The sequence below is a fragment of the Exophiala viscosa genome, assembly GCF_022695815.1.
Source record: "Exophiala viscosa unplaced genomic scaffold EDD37scaffold_6, whole genome shotgun sequence".
Classification (NCBI taxonomy): Eukaryota; Fungi; Ascomycota; class Eurotiomycetes; order Chaetothyriales; family Herpotrichiellaceae; genus Exophiala; species Exophiala viscosa.
The window spans coordinates 1,136,171-1,150,451 of NW_026944358.1; the positions used below are offsets into that span (position 1 = coordinate 1,136,171).

Genomic DNA, 14,281 nt, shown 5'->3' on the forward strand with positions numbered 1-14,281 from the left:
TAAAGGATGGAGTTGCATCTTGTGGCACTATGCTCGGTAGAAGCTGCCGCAAGCGCAAAGACTGACGTCAACCTGCAGAGTGGCCATATTGATACTATCAAAAAGCGGCGATGGGGAATCTTCGCCTCCCAGTTAATGGCGACAAAAGAACGTACTAGTAGATAATCTCCTGCCACCTTCATCTGTCATTTTCAAATTTTACCAGGCTGAAGACGTTCAGTCACCTTCGCACCTGTCTGCTTGCTCAATGCTCCAAGACCTGCCCGTCGAGGTCATCCAGCAGATCATCGGCCACCTATCCACCGCATCATCCATAGTTAACCTCTCTCTGACCAACCGCAAAGTCCACGCCATCATCTCGAACGACGACTATGCCTGCTTCCGTACGTTTGTACAGAGAGCCTTTCCGTCGCTCAAGACACCACCGATTTGGCGAGACTCCGCACGTGCCTTGACATCACGATCGCGTGCTTGGGACCGCAGAGCCTTTGTGGCCAGGGAGTGTCACCCGCCTCCAGACAAGGCCGAACCTCCACAGAACTTCATCCCAACAGTAGGCTACCACCCCGTCATCGACAGCTATGAGACTTGGCCTGGGTCAACGTGGCTCAGCCGCAAGGAAGTCCTAGCATGGGGCGCTGCTGGTCGCCTTAGAGTACGCATCATCCAAAACGGTGTGGCAACATGGGGTTCTTTTCAAATTCCAGATGATCACAGACAGGAGCTCGACATTCTGGATGTCCGACTTCTGCTTTCTCACCAGCATGACAATAAAGCAGGCGAATCCATCGTCCTCAGACGAGCTAACGGAGAGCTAATCAGAGTCGAAACGGGCCCGAGATTGGACGTCTTCAAAGAGAAATCCAGATACATCGTCCCGCCAGACGTGACCTGCATTGACATCAGCAAAGACGCACACCCCATTCTCGCCGCTTGCGGAGGTGACTCAATCCATTTGTACCCAGTTCACGCCTCAGAACGCAATGTTCGACCCGTGGACAGCGTAGTTGTCCAAAGTTCTTACGCTGTCCGTAACCGCAAAAGATGCGCCACGTTCCTCTCGGATACCAGTCTAGCTGTGGGCGTACAGTTTCTGCAGGGCCGGAACCGAGCACCCATCAATGTCTACGACATCAGTCCGACAGGATTATCGGCTACCCCTTTGCATGAATCCATTTCTTTTGCAGAGTCAAGCCATGCTGTTATAGGCCGCCACAGTGCTAACGTCATCGTTCCCCTGGACGACTGGGGCACGTCCACCCGTCGACCTGGCCAGATTTTCCTGTCAGGCTGGACCGACGGCATCGCCAGACTGCACGATACGAGAGTACCAACAAGAGCTGTCACAGAATATGTCGATTTTGTGGACGACGGGCAAATCCTTTCACTACTGCCAATCGGTCACGAACGGTTTATGGCTGGAAGCCACCAGAACGGCTGTTTGAAGATTTTCGATCTTCGCATGGCTGGTGCTAGACCATATTCATATCTCGATGCTCGGCGTCCCAGCCCATCCACTCGAATCTCATCACGTTCTGGCTCCACTACACCCCACTCGAAAGATCGACGAGACATCAACATCTTCCTAACGCCAACCATCAATTATGGCGAGCGACTCTGGCAGCCACTCGCACGTCGCCCTGCCCGTCGCTCTAACCGCTATCGAGGCTCGGTGTATTCCCTGTCAAGTCCGTCGCCCAGCTCGCCGACCGTATACGCCGGTATCGAGAACCACGTCTTGCGCTTGGACTTTGTCTCAACCGATGATTACAGGAGTGGAAAGCAGGGTCTTGTGGACCCCTCGCTCGGCCTGTACGACAAGACGAATCATGTACTCAACCTCTCCTGTTACGAACGGCCCCGTAAAGGTCATGAGAGCACGGATCCCGTGCTCTTACGGAAGCAGCTCAATCTGATCAGCGGTGGCAAAAATGATTCCGCCGTTGAGCCGCACGTCGGTACCAGTCTACATACTGAAGCGGAACCAGGTTGGGACGAACGTTGGAGTCTGGAAACCTTTGACAGGAATAGGGGTCGAGGTCTCCACTGGGGAACAACAAGAGAGGTGGTTGGGTAGTCCCATGCACGAGTGAGGAGTTCTGTTTCGGAAAAGCCGGTACCAGCCCTAGCCGAATGGATCATACAGGTCTGCAAATCCGGGGTACTACTATACGACAGGTCACCCGTTGCGATAACGTCTTATCAACCACAGATATAGGGGAGAACCCACTTAAACTCTGTTCCAACCTCACATCGGCTCGATGTGCTTAATGGAACTCTCGACTTTGCGCCTAAGCATAAGATGACGTACAGCTCACATTCTTCCTGGGTGATGTTCTATTTGAATTATTCATGGTTCGGCGTCGTTGCCTTGGCTACCAAGGTCGGATATCATGCCCGATATCGCTGTGAGCTAATCGTGACCACATCAAACCTCAAGGGATGTCCCTTGAGCTGGGGTTCCGTCACTTGCAACATACCTTGATCCTTGGATCGAACTCATCTCTGGAACACACTTGTCACTCGTGCCGTCCTAAAAAGTCACCCGCTCTGATCATGACCGCACGTTCACTCTAGGCCAGATGAATTCTCGGAGTGGCACAACTCAACAGTCGTTGAACGATGGTTCGGACTGAGTAATCTAGAAGCGCCGCATCTCCACAGTGCTTCCCACATCAACGGTTCGTCCATGAGCTGAGACGTTCTCCCCCTGAGATAATACTGGAACCAACCCAGTCACCGTTCGGTCCCGTGCGAAAACATCCGCGCGAACCGGCCAGATCGGCACGACATATCTTGGATCCCTCAGGAGTCAGGACCGAGGCTTCCTGCTCACGGCCAACGCCAGTATCGGACCCAGTGTCACACACCAACACGAAAAGGGAAGTCCACAAGAGAAGCAAACGTCTGATGCATGGCCATTGATTTGATCCTTGGTGTGAGTGAGGGAGGATGGCTGCAACCCGCCGAGTAATGTACCAGTCCAGCTTCCAGCGAAGTTCAGGTCGAAATGTCGTCGCCGTAGGTTAGAGAGGGTATGAAAGGCTGGCATCCATGCCAACCACGCCTACTGTATCCTGAAAATGCTCAGACGTCTGTGTCCGGTGCGCAGTACTTCGTCTCATGTTGGAAGTAAGCTTGCCGAGCCTTCCAGTTCACTCCTGGTCTTTCCTCAATCTCCCTGTCGTTCTTCAATCTCCGTACGTTCTTCAATCTTCGGGTCGTCCTTCAACCTTCGGGTCGCCCTTCAAGGTTCTTGTCGTCTTTCAAGGTCCCTATATTTCTCCAAGTTCCCCACCTTCTATAGGAAGACGAGTATACTCCAGATGTCGTTCATTCACGAAGATGGTGCCCCATCCTCTCCCTGAGTAGTAAGGGGTCACCCATGCTGAATTGTGAAGGTTGTCGATGTATGATAGGATATGGAAAAATGAGAGGGAATGTTTTGGTAACATTCTGTAATGAGTATCATCAGCTATGTCCCATCCAGCTCGAAGCTTTGTCCAAGATTGAATGAGGTACTGTGCCTGATATATCGGCCTCCGGATCCAAGGCAAGCTTCGACACAGCTTTGTAAGTCCCCTTGGTGAAGTAGTTCGTGACTGTGCTGGGCTCTTGGTGCCGATGAAGCTCAGCATGACCTCGACAAGGTAGCTCCTACTCACTCTGACCTCTCCAATCGTGCCCTAGCACGCCCGTGATGAGGTAGATTCTGAGCCCATTATCCTCTTGGGTTGAGGCAGAGTCGACATAAATCGGCCACGTTGTTGACTCCTCTAGCGTTCTTTGTTGCGTTTCAGTGTGCTCATAGATAATATATTTATCGCCCTGCCCAACGTTGTTGATGAGTCCTGGGTGCTGATTGAGCTTACAGCCGTGCGCAGCAGTCAAGGCCTTACTGTTTTCGGAGACGAGAGCTCCAGCATTGTTCTTGGTAGCGTCTTTCGAGTTCCCAGTGCTCTTAGTCGTCGGCATCGAAAGATCCATGCATTGAGTTGGTGTGTGAGGCTGTCGTCCTCCTCCACCCACAAGCAGACCCTAAGCGGCGTCGAACAGATCGTGGATGAGGCATACCAAGTTCTGTGTTGGGGTTAGAAGATGCCTGCAAGGTCCGGACGAGTGCTTCAATGCAAGCTCATGTTCGACCACTCGGTCAGCACACATCATTGCTGCAGTATAGCATGAAGTAAATAAGATTCCTGTCAGGCCCTTGGGAAAATAAGAAAGAGAAATCGAAAAGACAGCTCGAAAATGGGTTTTGTTGTCCCTGAAGCCAAGTATCGATGCTGGGGAAGTTACTGGCTTGCGTGATATGAGGAAAATCTGCATCTAGACCTGTGACTAATGTGACAGACAACCCACCAGATCACAGAGGACAAAGAAATCGATAGTTCTGGGAGTATCTGGCACAAGAGCAACACAAGACTGGTTACTTTCGTCACCATAGCATGCAGCATTACTCCGGAGGTGTCGGATGCAGTCAGTCCCTCGCATCCAAGTCTTCAACACTTCGATACTGTGGACGTCAAGCCTCTGTTTATGGAAAATGGCCCAAAACCTGCGGCCTTAATCACACCATGCTTGAAAAACTCGAGATGTTTCATAAAGATCATCATTGAAATCCGCTCACACTTGTCTCTGTACAAAAGCTACGGCATGCAGAAGTCCGCATTTCCGTAGTACGAAGCCTGAGATACTCACCCCGGTCAAAAAAGGGGGCATAGTGTGGTGCTGACAGGACAGCTAGCACAAACAGCTTTGCCAGCCTTTTCTGAGCCGAATGATTCCTCGGTTGATTTGGATACAGTATGCGCATGGCTGGCAGGTGTCCTCTGAGAGATTCTCTGGTACTGTCGCCAGTACGTTGGTCCGACATCAGTATCGACTTTGGGTTCCGACAAGAGGAGATTGTTAAACGTTTTCATGCACCTTCACTGAACCTGATGATGGCTTTAGAAGTTCCCGAAACTAAAGAGTCCTTGCGTAATCGTTCAGCTGCCTAGCAGAACCAATGCTGATTTTCAGCTGATATGCTTCAAAGTACCCACTGATAGGCCACAAAAGTGACCCAGAAGTTGTGAGTAACCGACCGTTCCATTTAAAAACTCTGCTGTCGGTGTACCAACAGATACAACTCTTCGGTCAACTCTTCGAGGTTTTCATGGTCGAACCCAAACTTGCAACATGAATAGAAATGTGATACTATAATAGGTTCCCACGACCGTACATTGCTTCGGACTTCTTTCTCTTTCGTGAAGAATTCGTTAGACACGTTTCTGTTTGGCAAGGTGGTGTGGGGATATTCCATATGTCCACGCGGGCAAATTATGTGGCATCGCACCGGGAGGCAGTTGATAATCGTGAGTACCCCCAAGCTCAAGACGTGCCATACTGACAAGCAAAGAGGAGTGTATTTGATCAAAGAGAACAGTTACAAACGAATCCATAATACTATCAAACACCAGAACAAAGTCAATCACCCAGTCTGGCATTCAGAGCCAGAGCCTTTAGAGGACCGGTTCGCCATGTTCGACATGTTCCTGGTCTGGCCTGACTTGCGTAGGCCACCTACTCCAACTGTCCGACTCCGTGTCCTTTTTGGTGTGAATTGACGGGCGAAACGAACTCCAAGCCTCCCTCTGCAACCTCTCATTGAAACAAACTGACTTTCAAGCAACTCATGTCGCCTGTTGGTTCATCGCTAAGGGTGTGGTGGCCTCGGCGGCGGCCAAGCCATGCCATTAGGACCAAGCATCGGCCAAGTTCCTGGATCGAACGAATCGATGCCCCATGCATCTTCACCAGGAGCGACCTGCTTCTCAGAGGAGTCCGGGGCGGTAAAGCTGAACGTATTTGTGGCCGGGGTGAATGGCTGCTGGCTAATCTGAGCAGCCCGATGTCTTGCGTCGTTGTTGGCGACCGGACCACTGGTATATTGAGGCTGGGTGGTGCTCAAATACTGCTGACGCCCAGCATGACCATTGAGATGACTTGGACCCATGTCGTGCGGGTGATTAGCCTTATACTGGGGTTGGTGGGTGTCGACGAAGTACTGCTGGTGCACATCAGGACCATTGAGGTGACTTAGGCCACTGTCGTGGACAGGACAACCGGCATATTGAGCCTGGTGAGTATCCGAGTACTGTTGATGCCCAGCATGACCGTTAAGCTGACTTGGGCTGTCACTGTACGGAAGGCTGATGTACTGGGATGGGTTGGCATATGCGTTGTTCTGAACCTCGAGGTATTGCCCTTGACCTATTTCAGCCAGAGTGAACCCAAGGTCAAAAGGAAACAAAGGCTGGCCAGGATCGATAAGAGCCTGACCGTTGGCTGGCATCAGACCGTGGTCGCTGTATGGGGGGTGGCCGTATGTTCCCTGAACGCCATGGTCTTGACTGCGACGGCGATAGTTCAAACGCCCTGTGATGTCTTCACCGTTGGTCGAAGTGACGACTATTCCATTGTTCGGAATGCCGATCGGGAGGGCAGCAGCAGTGGGATTCTTCTGCGAACTTGCCCTCCAATCTTGCGCCTGTGTCTTTCTCTTGCTATTCCAGGGGTTAGTCGCGCGATCGAAGAATACGTTGCCAGAGCTGACAACTCACCAAGGTTCTTTCCGAATCCTGACCTTGATGCCTGCTTCGCTGAGCTCATGCGTCAAGGGTGTCGATTTACCAAGTGGGAGCTGCTTGGAGCCACCTTCGACTATTCAAAGTGTTAGTGAGTGCAACATCTTCATCTGAGACGTCTCAGCTGACACGTACCGTTGATGGGCTTGTCAGTAAATTTTGAACACAGTTTCTGTGCAAAGAGAGGGATAGCGCTGATAGCGCTATCGAAGAGTCAGTATGATTTCCTTTAAGAGCGGAAGATCTCTTACCTTTCACGCATCTCCCAGAGCGTGAACTCCAGGTGATAAAGCCCGGGCTTGTGTACCGTAATTTCCGGAAAGGCAAAAATGGCCCAGTGTGCGGGATCTTACGACTGTTAGCTGACTGCTTGTATGAAGGGACTTTTCATGCCACCTACTCTCCTTGTTGCCCCTGGGAAGACGCTGCAATGACGACGCGGTCATTGAGCCGTCCAAGATTCCCATGTCTTCTTTTGCGATGGCTTCCTTTGTTTGCGGATCGCAGGACCAGATGGCAACGGTGCAGAAGATGTGTGGGCTGTCCATCCAGGTGTTCTTAGGATCATTATCGTGACACCGATATCGGACAACGGCAGGAGGATCAAGCGGCAGCGTCCGGTTTCTGGCTACAAGGAAGTCAGCATCGTCCAGACACAACACGGGTTTTTCCATACGGTTATTTCTGGGCTTTTCTTGCCGGCCTCCAGCTTCCGGAGACTTTGCAGACTTCCCCTTTGTACAAGGCTGCACAACACGGCCAACGAATGGTTGTTGCATTAGCTCCATGCCATGATGATGACTGTTGTAGAAGAATCCTGTCAGCTCCATATCTTTCCGAGGTGGCATCTGATGCATCATGGGTTGAGTATTGCAAGCAACGGACCTTTCTAGCGAGTATCTTCGTTGAACAATCTCCTTCAGAACGCGGGCGGACTCCGCGTTGCTCATCTGAGCCATCTTTGGCGTTGCGGCGTGAGGACGCCGATGCCAGATGTTGACTGAGTGATGGTTGAATGGATTGTGACAATGTGGTAATGATGGCGATAAGATGCAGTCCGTGCCAAAGTGATGCAAGTGAGTAGACTCTGGTGGTGGTTCAGTCGATCAAGTATTTGGCAGACCGTTCATTGTGTGAAGAAGTATTCTGGGAAATGAGGTTTGGTCTGGGGGAAAGAAAAGGCAGGTGCTAATCGATGAGCTTTCAAAATCGTTTTTGCAAGAAAGCCTTTTCAAAAAGTGCGCTGTTTGAGCTTGGCTGGTAGTGAACCAAGTTGTGTCTCTTACGCTTTCTTGTTGTCGTGATTCACTCGATCATTCGCTCTCCCGTGGTCGACGGTACCGATAGAATGGTCGTCGAGGTCAAAATGTGGAAATCGTCGACGCAGCAAAATAAACCCCGAACCAACCCAGCCCGGATGAGGACCTGGTCTCAGGACTCTGCCAATGTCGTCCTTCCTTTCTCTCTCGCCACCTTCGATAGCGCTATGTAGTGTTGGGCTCGTCGAGTCTTCCCTCTCGTCACCCTCCTTGGCGTTGCGTAGAGTCAGAAAACTGACGGCGTCGGAGCCAGAACTGGTCGATCCAAACAAAATGCAAGAAGAGTTCCTGTGGTTCGTCGCGTTCGAGACTTGAGTGAACCCGTCGCGTGAAAGCATGGGCACCTAGCAAAACTCAGGTCGAAGAGGAACATCCCATTCGACACGGTGTATCCGCAGAAAGATAAGGACAGAACTGAAGTCATGTTCAGCATCACAAATACGAGGAAATATAGCTCAGATTGATGGATACTTACTGTACGACAGACTAACGCGTGGCTCAACAATAAGACTTCTCGACGACGAGCTCGATGACCTGGTGATATTGCGTTCTGCGAAAAGCGGTCTTTTCTAGTTTTCACCCCACTCGTTCGTCGACATGAACGCGTTCAAAGAAACCGACAGCGAATGCAGAAAGAAGTTGCGCCGAGCACCCGAGAAGATCCAAATCTGGAACGCAACGGTATGCCCTCGTCCAAGGTCGTGCCTCGGATCAAAGAGGCTCGAATTGGTGGTGGTGATGACACTGTTGCAGATGCCGATGACCACAATGAACTGCAAGTGAAGTCGTGCAAGCGCCTATGCAAGAACGAATTCATGCGATCCGCCGTCATCAGCAGCACAGTGTCGTCGAAGGCTGATGGGAAGTGCCACACAGCTTGCACTCTTGAATCAATGTTTTCATTCAACTGCCTTCGGCACCAACCCCTGAACCTCTTCGTCGGCCGCTCTACGACGTTTTGCAGGATCTTCTCTCACACGCACCCCCTTCGCTCCCTCTACGGAGCACGAGATCAGCCCGATATTCACAATTCCCTGGTGACCGAACAACTGCACTCGATCAGTTGCCATCAAGCTCTTTCGTTCTGCTGTTACTGCGATCGAGAACAACATGAGTTATGTGGCGCAGAGCATGACGCCTCTTGCACGTCGAGACGACTGGGGTTCTGTCAAAGCGCTAGCTAGTTGTTGTCGTAATGGAGGGTGAATTCAGTTCCAGATGGAAACAAGAGCCGGGGAGGAAGTACAACGAGGATTTGACCCGGTAGGAAGCCGACGACGAATGCTGGACCATGTGGCAGAAGATTTGCAGATGTCGATGCATACAAGCGAGATGTCTTGCACACCAACTGTGCGGTTTACACGTATGCAGCCTCCATGTCATGACAGCACACTCGAAATTCGCCGCCGGATCTTCGAAAATGACATGCAGGCTGGATGTGAAGTAGTCCCAGGTCGAGGTTCCTCATCTGTGAAAACTTGCAACACACCTCATCATGACCGAGAAGTACTGGCTGGTTCAAAGCCATCTCTGTGTCACATCAGTTCCCAAAAAGGCACGACCCCTGGTCCGACAACGATCCAAAAAGAGAGGACCACAGCGTGGCATCCTAAGCTAGGACAGGATGAAAGATAACTCTGGCAGGGGAAACGTCTTGCCTCGATCCACACTGGCCAGGAGATGGATCAGCTGCAGGGCCAGCATGTGGTCTGCGAGCAACAAGCTCCACAATGGACCCCGGGCTTTTCCTGCCCCAACCACATACACCCTGCTGTACGACATGTTTGCTAGTCCCGTGGAGAGGCCCACAGGGGCGCGCATATGCAGCGTCTTGGGATCGATCGACTCGGCAAGTGATGCGATCGGTTATCGTGGTTGACAAAATTAATGGCCTCAGCAGATACGGGAAGGGTTTTTACTCTTTGGGCACATGGTTGCAAGCACCGTCTCATCACAATCCTGGTTGCAGCCCAAGGCCGTAAGCGTGTTATCGCACTGCAGGAAGCTAAAGTGGTGCTCCCAGCTAGGTCGATATAAGTTACTGTACTGCTGCAGCGGCGAAGGTGTTTGTCCCGATGCTACGAAAGTGATCTGGAGGACGACTGGCACGCCTACGTCTGGCTGTGTCAAGGGGTGGTCAATTCTATCGCTCGTAACCGAGATAACATATTGGCGGACAGGCCAAAATCGAAACCAGTTTTCAAAATAGTTGCTCCAGGGATGTCGGAAGGCTGCACCGTCATTCAAGAACGGATGAAGAGCTTGAAAGCAACAACAGGAATGCGAAAGAATAATGATTTGAACATCAGGTACCCCATTGATCTTGGAATTTACTTAAGCGAGGCCCAACGGAAACGCGGGAACTCCGTTGGGGCCGCTCCGGAAAGGACAGGACGATGATGCCGTCAGCACGAACCTTGCCCACGGAATAATTTTGGAGCGCTAAGATACGAGTACCGAGTTTTCTACTGTACTTTTGAAGTAAAAGGAGTCCCCATGCAATATGTGGACAAGATTGATACTTGACGCAACTGGTGCGAGTACGGAGATTGGGTCAAGTGCTTACTGGAGGCCTATTAGTAGCGATTGTGTGGACCGTACCGAAAAGAACGGAGCGGGCGGAAGATCACCCACCAAGGCCATGAGCGCACTGCAGAACCGTTCTTGCTTGGACCTCTTCCGAATTCTGGACACCCAGAATGGTCGCGACCATCACACAACTCGACCCGGAGAGATTCTTACACGTGCGGTGCAGGGGCTAACCCCTGCAACGACACAGCAAATATAGCAACCTCATCCCTTGGGATCAGTGGAGTTAAAGTCTAGCGCTGCAGTCCTTCTCCTTCCCAGCCCGACGAATGTAGTTCAACGTTCATTTTCTGTCAATCCACGAGTCTGAAGCAGCCTAGACCTAGACCTAGACCTAGACAAGGATCGACTCGATCAAGGCCTCGACCGGCCATCATGCATGAGCCCAGCCCACATTCTTCGGCATTGCATACCGGGGCCACAATCCTGGGATCCTGAATGACATGGTCCCAAGCCCGTGGTTGACACCTACCTTTTGTTGCTGGGTGCTGTATTGAGGTCAACATGTCTGTCCTACCATCGCTTACTGCTCGGAGTGTCGCACGCCAGCTGTATCACCTACCTGCCTGATCGGGCTGTTGAGGCCGCCCGCTTTCTATGGGGTGCTTCTGCACCACCATCACCGGGGATCTGCATCTGTCTTCCGAGAATTGTTGACCACATCATTGAGGGTGGATGTGACTGTTGAGAATAAGCAACTAAGTCGACAAGGGGTCCGGTTGTACGGCAATCCCTCCTGCCGAGCTGGATAAACCCAGCTCTGTATCCTATCGAATGAGCCCATCGATGCTCAAACGCGCTGATGCCGCGTAACAGACTGATTCCACGTGGCTGCAGGGGCACAAACACGTGGTGGCTTACGAGGATCATGAGTTTCCTGCAGGGCCTTGCTTTGAGATGTCGCATCGCAATGTCCCGGATGTCGAGTTACAGGTGACGAGAAGAGACCTTGTCTACACAATGACTCGTACATCTACCTGTCACTCAATGCGAACTCCTCCGAGCACCGAGAGTCGGGACGCCTGGCAATCGTAGATTCTTACGTTGAGTCATCAAGATATATGAGGGCATCGAGGCACACTCGCATCATTCTGCCTGTACTGATATTGGGGATCCTGTCCTGTCCCTGTCCAAAGTCCGAATTAGATCTTTCCATCGCTCTCGAAACACTTTGACGAGCCTCACGTGCCGGTGTAACAAGCTTGTCTACACGTGGCAGCTGCTGTCATTGTCTTTCACCTTGCCGCAATTCCCAGACTGACATGGGCAGTGCAATTCGGCTTCTCAACCCTTTGATTGTGGTGGCTGAGGTTCATGGCCTGATCAGTCTTCTGCGACGAACCTGCATTTGCCCGATACGGACTGCGAGTGGAGCGATGGCAGATCAGACGCCACAATACTCGGAGATCGTGAGACTCTTTGAGGACATCGACCTGGTGGCGCATGCATTCCTTGTCATCCGAAGACAGAGTGCAAAGAACGGATCTGCAGGCTCGTTGCGCTCCTTGAGGCTGAAGACACATGGCTGCCCAGGTTATTGCCAAATGCAGTACAACGGTGTTCCGAGTCAGGGACGACCTCGTAAATGTAAAACACGAATGTCAAAGCCACGTGGGCATGTGCATCATGTTCGACTTCGTCCTACCACCCACCATGTGGTGGTGCCCCTTGCTTCAGCAGCTATTGTGTCGTTGCATCCTGACGATGCAGCCATGAAGCACTCTGGTAAGTTCGACCGCTCCTCGACATGCCGGTTCTTAATCCTTTTTGTAACCGCACTGGATTTAGCAGAGAGGCCGCTTGCTCTCGGTCACAGTGTGTATCCATTACTGGGTAGATTAGGTAGGGATGACACTTTGTACAAGTAACAAGGCGGACTGGTTTGTATGGACTCTGCTGAATCTCGACAATTGGGGCCATGATGCTTGAGGTGCTGGTGCAAAGTCCGCTTGCTGGTCTCCCTTATCTCCGCCACTAAAATTTTACCCGGGGATTAGTGCGGTACAGCTTGCTGCTAAAGCTTTCTTGGGTAGCTTCTCAAGCTTGGCAGTCCCATGCCTAAGGCACCTACCTAGGTACAGTATTGACACGGTGTAGGACATTGAATGGACCTTCCATCTGTCGTATCAATTATGCTGCATGGGCATCCTTCTGCTCAACCTGACAATGAGCGATACATGGCTGAAATACAGACATGAACACCCTCGGCTCTTGCTATTTTCAATTTTTGTCGCCTGGAAACTGCTGATTGTTTTGGTCGCACTGGCTAGTCCAGGGCTTGGCTACGACACCTCCACCAGCCTCCTCCCATGGTATGATGGGACTCAATCCGTGCTGTCTGCGACACTCGCCGCCCCACAAAACCAATGGTTGAAGTTCGTCAGATGGGATGCCGTGTATTTTACGCATATTGCAAACCAAGGACATGTCTATGAGCAGGAGTGGGCCTTTGGTATTGGCTTGTCCTCAGTGTTATCTTGGATTGGGAGAAGTGAGTCCATGAGCAACTTCAGAAGGTCTGTGACCGACGCTGACAACGGTGTAGATCTGCCGGCATATGGGATTTGTAGCGGTCCAAACGCCTTCACAGTCGCTGGGGTGATAGTATCGCATACAGCTCACTTTCTTGCTGTCATCCTATTATTTGAGCTATCAACCAGCCTTCTCGAGGACAACAAGAAATCATACATCTCTTTCACAGCGGCAGCACTCCACATCTTTTCACCTGCGGGCATATTTCTCTCGGCTCCCTCTACCGAAAGCATCTTTGCACCCCTTTCGTTCTTGGGGTTCTGGGCCTATTTGCATGCCATTCGTTGCTTCAATCACGCCAAAATTCTCACCGGATGTCTCAACATCATTCTCGCCGGGTTGGCCTTTGGACTGGCGACAATCATCAGGAGCAATGGTATACTAGCTGGCATACCATTCCTCATTGAAGCCGTCACAATCACCCTCACCATCCTCTCTCGAGGCTTGTCCCTGAGTCGCATTACTCGTTTAGCTTCAATCGTCGTTGGGGGCCTGCTTGTGGGATTAGGCATGGTGGCACCTCAGTTCATTGCATATCAGGAATACTGTGCCGACCGGGCTTCGAGTGAGCGGCGACCATGGTGTGAATGGTCTTTACCTTCAATATTCACCTTCGTCCAATCTCATTACTGGTAAGTCATGAGCCTACGGATACAACCTCGCTGACAAGATCAGGAACGTTGGCCCATTTCGGTATTGGACACTATCAAATGTGCCGTTGTTTCTTTTGGCTGGGCCAACACTGGGGCTTCTCACATATTCTGCGGCAGCGGTGCTGCGGACCCCGGCACTAGTCAAGGGGGGAGCAGTGTCGCACGACATCACGGCTCTGCAGAAAAAGTTGATGGCGAGCTTGGCCCTGCCGCAGCTTATGCTCGCTATTCTTGCATTCTCAAGCTATCACGTACAGATCATCACGAGGATCTCTTCCGGCTATCCCTTGTGGTATATCTGGCTGGCAGCAAAGGCCACGGACGAACCGAACCGTGTGGTGATCGTTATCCGCTGGATGATCATATATGCCTTGGTTCAGGCAGGGTTATATGCGTCGTTCTTACCTCCAGCTTAGGCCCTTTTTCGTCCCAGCTAGCATGAATGAGGCTCCATGACCCGGAAAGAACGCTCCCCAATTCAGGGCCCAAGTCTTTCCTTTGCCATCAGCACGTCTTGCGAGCGTGATCTGCTGGTTCTTCTGAGGCGCCATGAGTC

At 51.6% G+C, this 14,281-nt stretch overlaps 5 protein-coding genes across 5 annotated transcripts; 3 read left to right on the forward strand and 2 right to left on the reverse strand.

Annotated features, from left to right (window-relative positions):
* The first annotated feature begins 143 nt into the window (after nucleotides 1-143).
* On the forward strand, nucleotides 144-2,190 carry EDD37DRAFT_440919 (uncharacterized protein). The gene has a single exon (XM_062812756.1). The coding sequence runs from the start codon at nucleotides 248-250 to the stop codon at nucleotides 2,075-2,077; it is 1,830 nt and encodes a 609-aa protein (XP_062669697.1). The 5' UTR covers nucleotides 144-247; the 3' UTR covers nucleotides 2,078-2,190.
* Nucleotides 2,191-5,656: 3,466 nt separating this feature from the next.
* Nucleotides 5,657-6,577, reverse strand: EDD37DRAFT_440979 (uncharacterized protein). The gene has a single exon (XM_062812758.1). It carries the CDS (start codon nucleotides 6,338-6,340, stop codon nucleotides 5,702-5,704), a length of 639 nt encoding a protein of 212 aa, XP_062669698.1. The 5' UTR covers nucleotides 6,341-6,577; the 3' UTR covers nucleotides 5,657-5,701.
* A 31-nt stretch (nucleotides 6,578-6,608) lies between these two features.
* EDD37DRAFT_440969 (uncharacterized protein) lies at nucleotides 6,609-7,752 on the reverse strand. The gene is made up of 4 exons (XM_062812757.1): nucleotides 7,309-7,752; nucleotides 7,033-7,260; nucleotides 6,768-6,980; nucleotides 6,609-6,708 (listed from the first exon to the last, which is right to left on the reverse strand). The coding sequence occupies exons 1-3, from the start codon at nucleotides 7,589-7,591 to the stop codon at nucleotides 6,880-6,882; spliced, it is 612 nt and encodes a 203-aa protein (XP_062669699.1). The 5' UTR covers nucleotides 7,592-7,752; the 3' UTR covers nucleotides 6,609-6,708; nucleotides 6,768-6,879.
* A 3,714-nt stretch (nucleotides 7,753-11,466) lies between these two features.
* Nucleotides 11,467-12,412, forward strand: EDD37DRAFT_632600 (uncharacterized protein). Its single transcript, XM_062816740.1, has one exon. It carries the CDS (start codon nucleotides 11,803-11,805, stop codon nucleotides 12,406-12,408), a length of 606 nt encoding a protein of 201 aa, XP_062669700.1. The 5' UTR covers nucleotides 11,467-11,802; the 3' UTR covers nucleotides 12,409-12,412.
* A 294-nt stretch (nucleotides 12,413-12,706) lies between these two features.
* On the forward strand, nucleotides 12,707-14,141 carry EDD37DRAFT_650901 (phosphatidylinositol glycan, class V; the record flags this gene model as incomplete). Its single annotated transcript, XM_062818296.1, has 3 exons — nucleotides 12,707-13,031; nucleotides 13,086-13,704; nucleotides 13,748-14,141. The coding sequence occupies 3 exons, from the start codon at nucleotides 12,707-12,709 to the stop codon at nucleotides 14,139-14,141; spliced, it is 1,338 nt and encodes a 445-aa protein (XP_062669701.1).
* Between the last annotated feature and the right edge of the window lie 140 nt (nucleotides 14,142-14,281).

Excerpts from the sequence above, each read along its gene's own strand:
- EDD37DRAFT_440979 (XM_062812758.1), bottom strand. The coding sequence starts at position 6,340 with ATGCCAGCCAACGGTCAGGCTCTTATCGATCCTGGCCAGCCTTTGTTT.
- EDD37DRAFT_440969 (XM_062812757.1), bottom strand. The coding sequence starts at position 7,591 with ATGGCTCAGATGAGCAACGCGGAGTCCGCCCGCGTTCTGAAGGAGATT. Across the intron at positions 7,261-7,308 it reads AGAAAAGCCCAGAAATAACC|CCAGAAACCGGACGCTGCCG; the intron begins GTATGGAAAAAC and ends ACTTCCTTGTAG. Across the intron at positions 6,981-7,032 it reads TCCCAGGGGCAACAAGGAGA|ATCCCGCACACTGGGCCATT; the intron begins GTAGGTGGCATG and ends AACAGTCGTAAG.
- EDD37DRAFT_440919 (XM_062812756.1), top strand. The coding sequence starts at position 248 with ATGCTCCAAGACCTGCCCGTCGAGGTCATCCAGCAGATCATCGGCCAC.
- EDD37DRAFT_632600 (XM_062816740.1), top strand. The coding sequence starts at position 11,803 with ATGGGCAGTGCAATTCGGCTTCTCAACCCTTTGATTGTGGTGGCTGAG.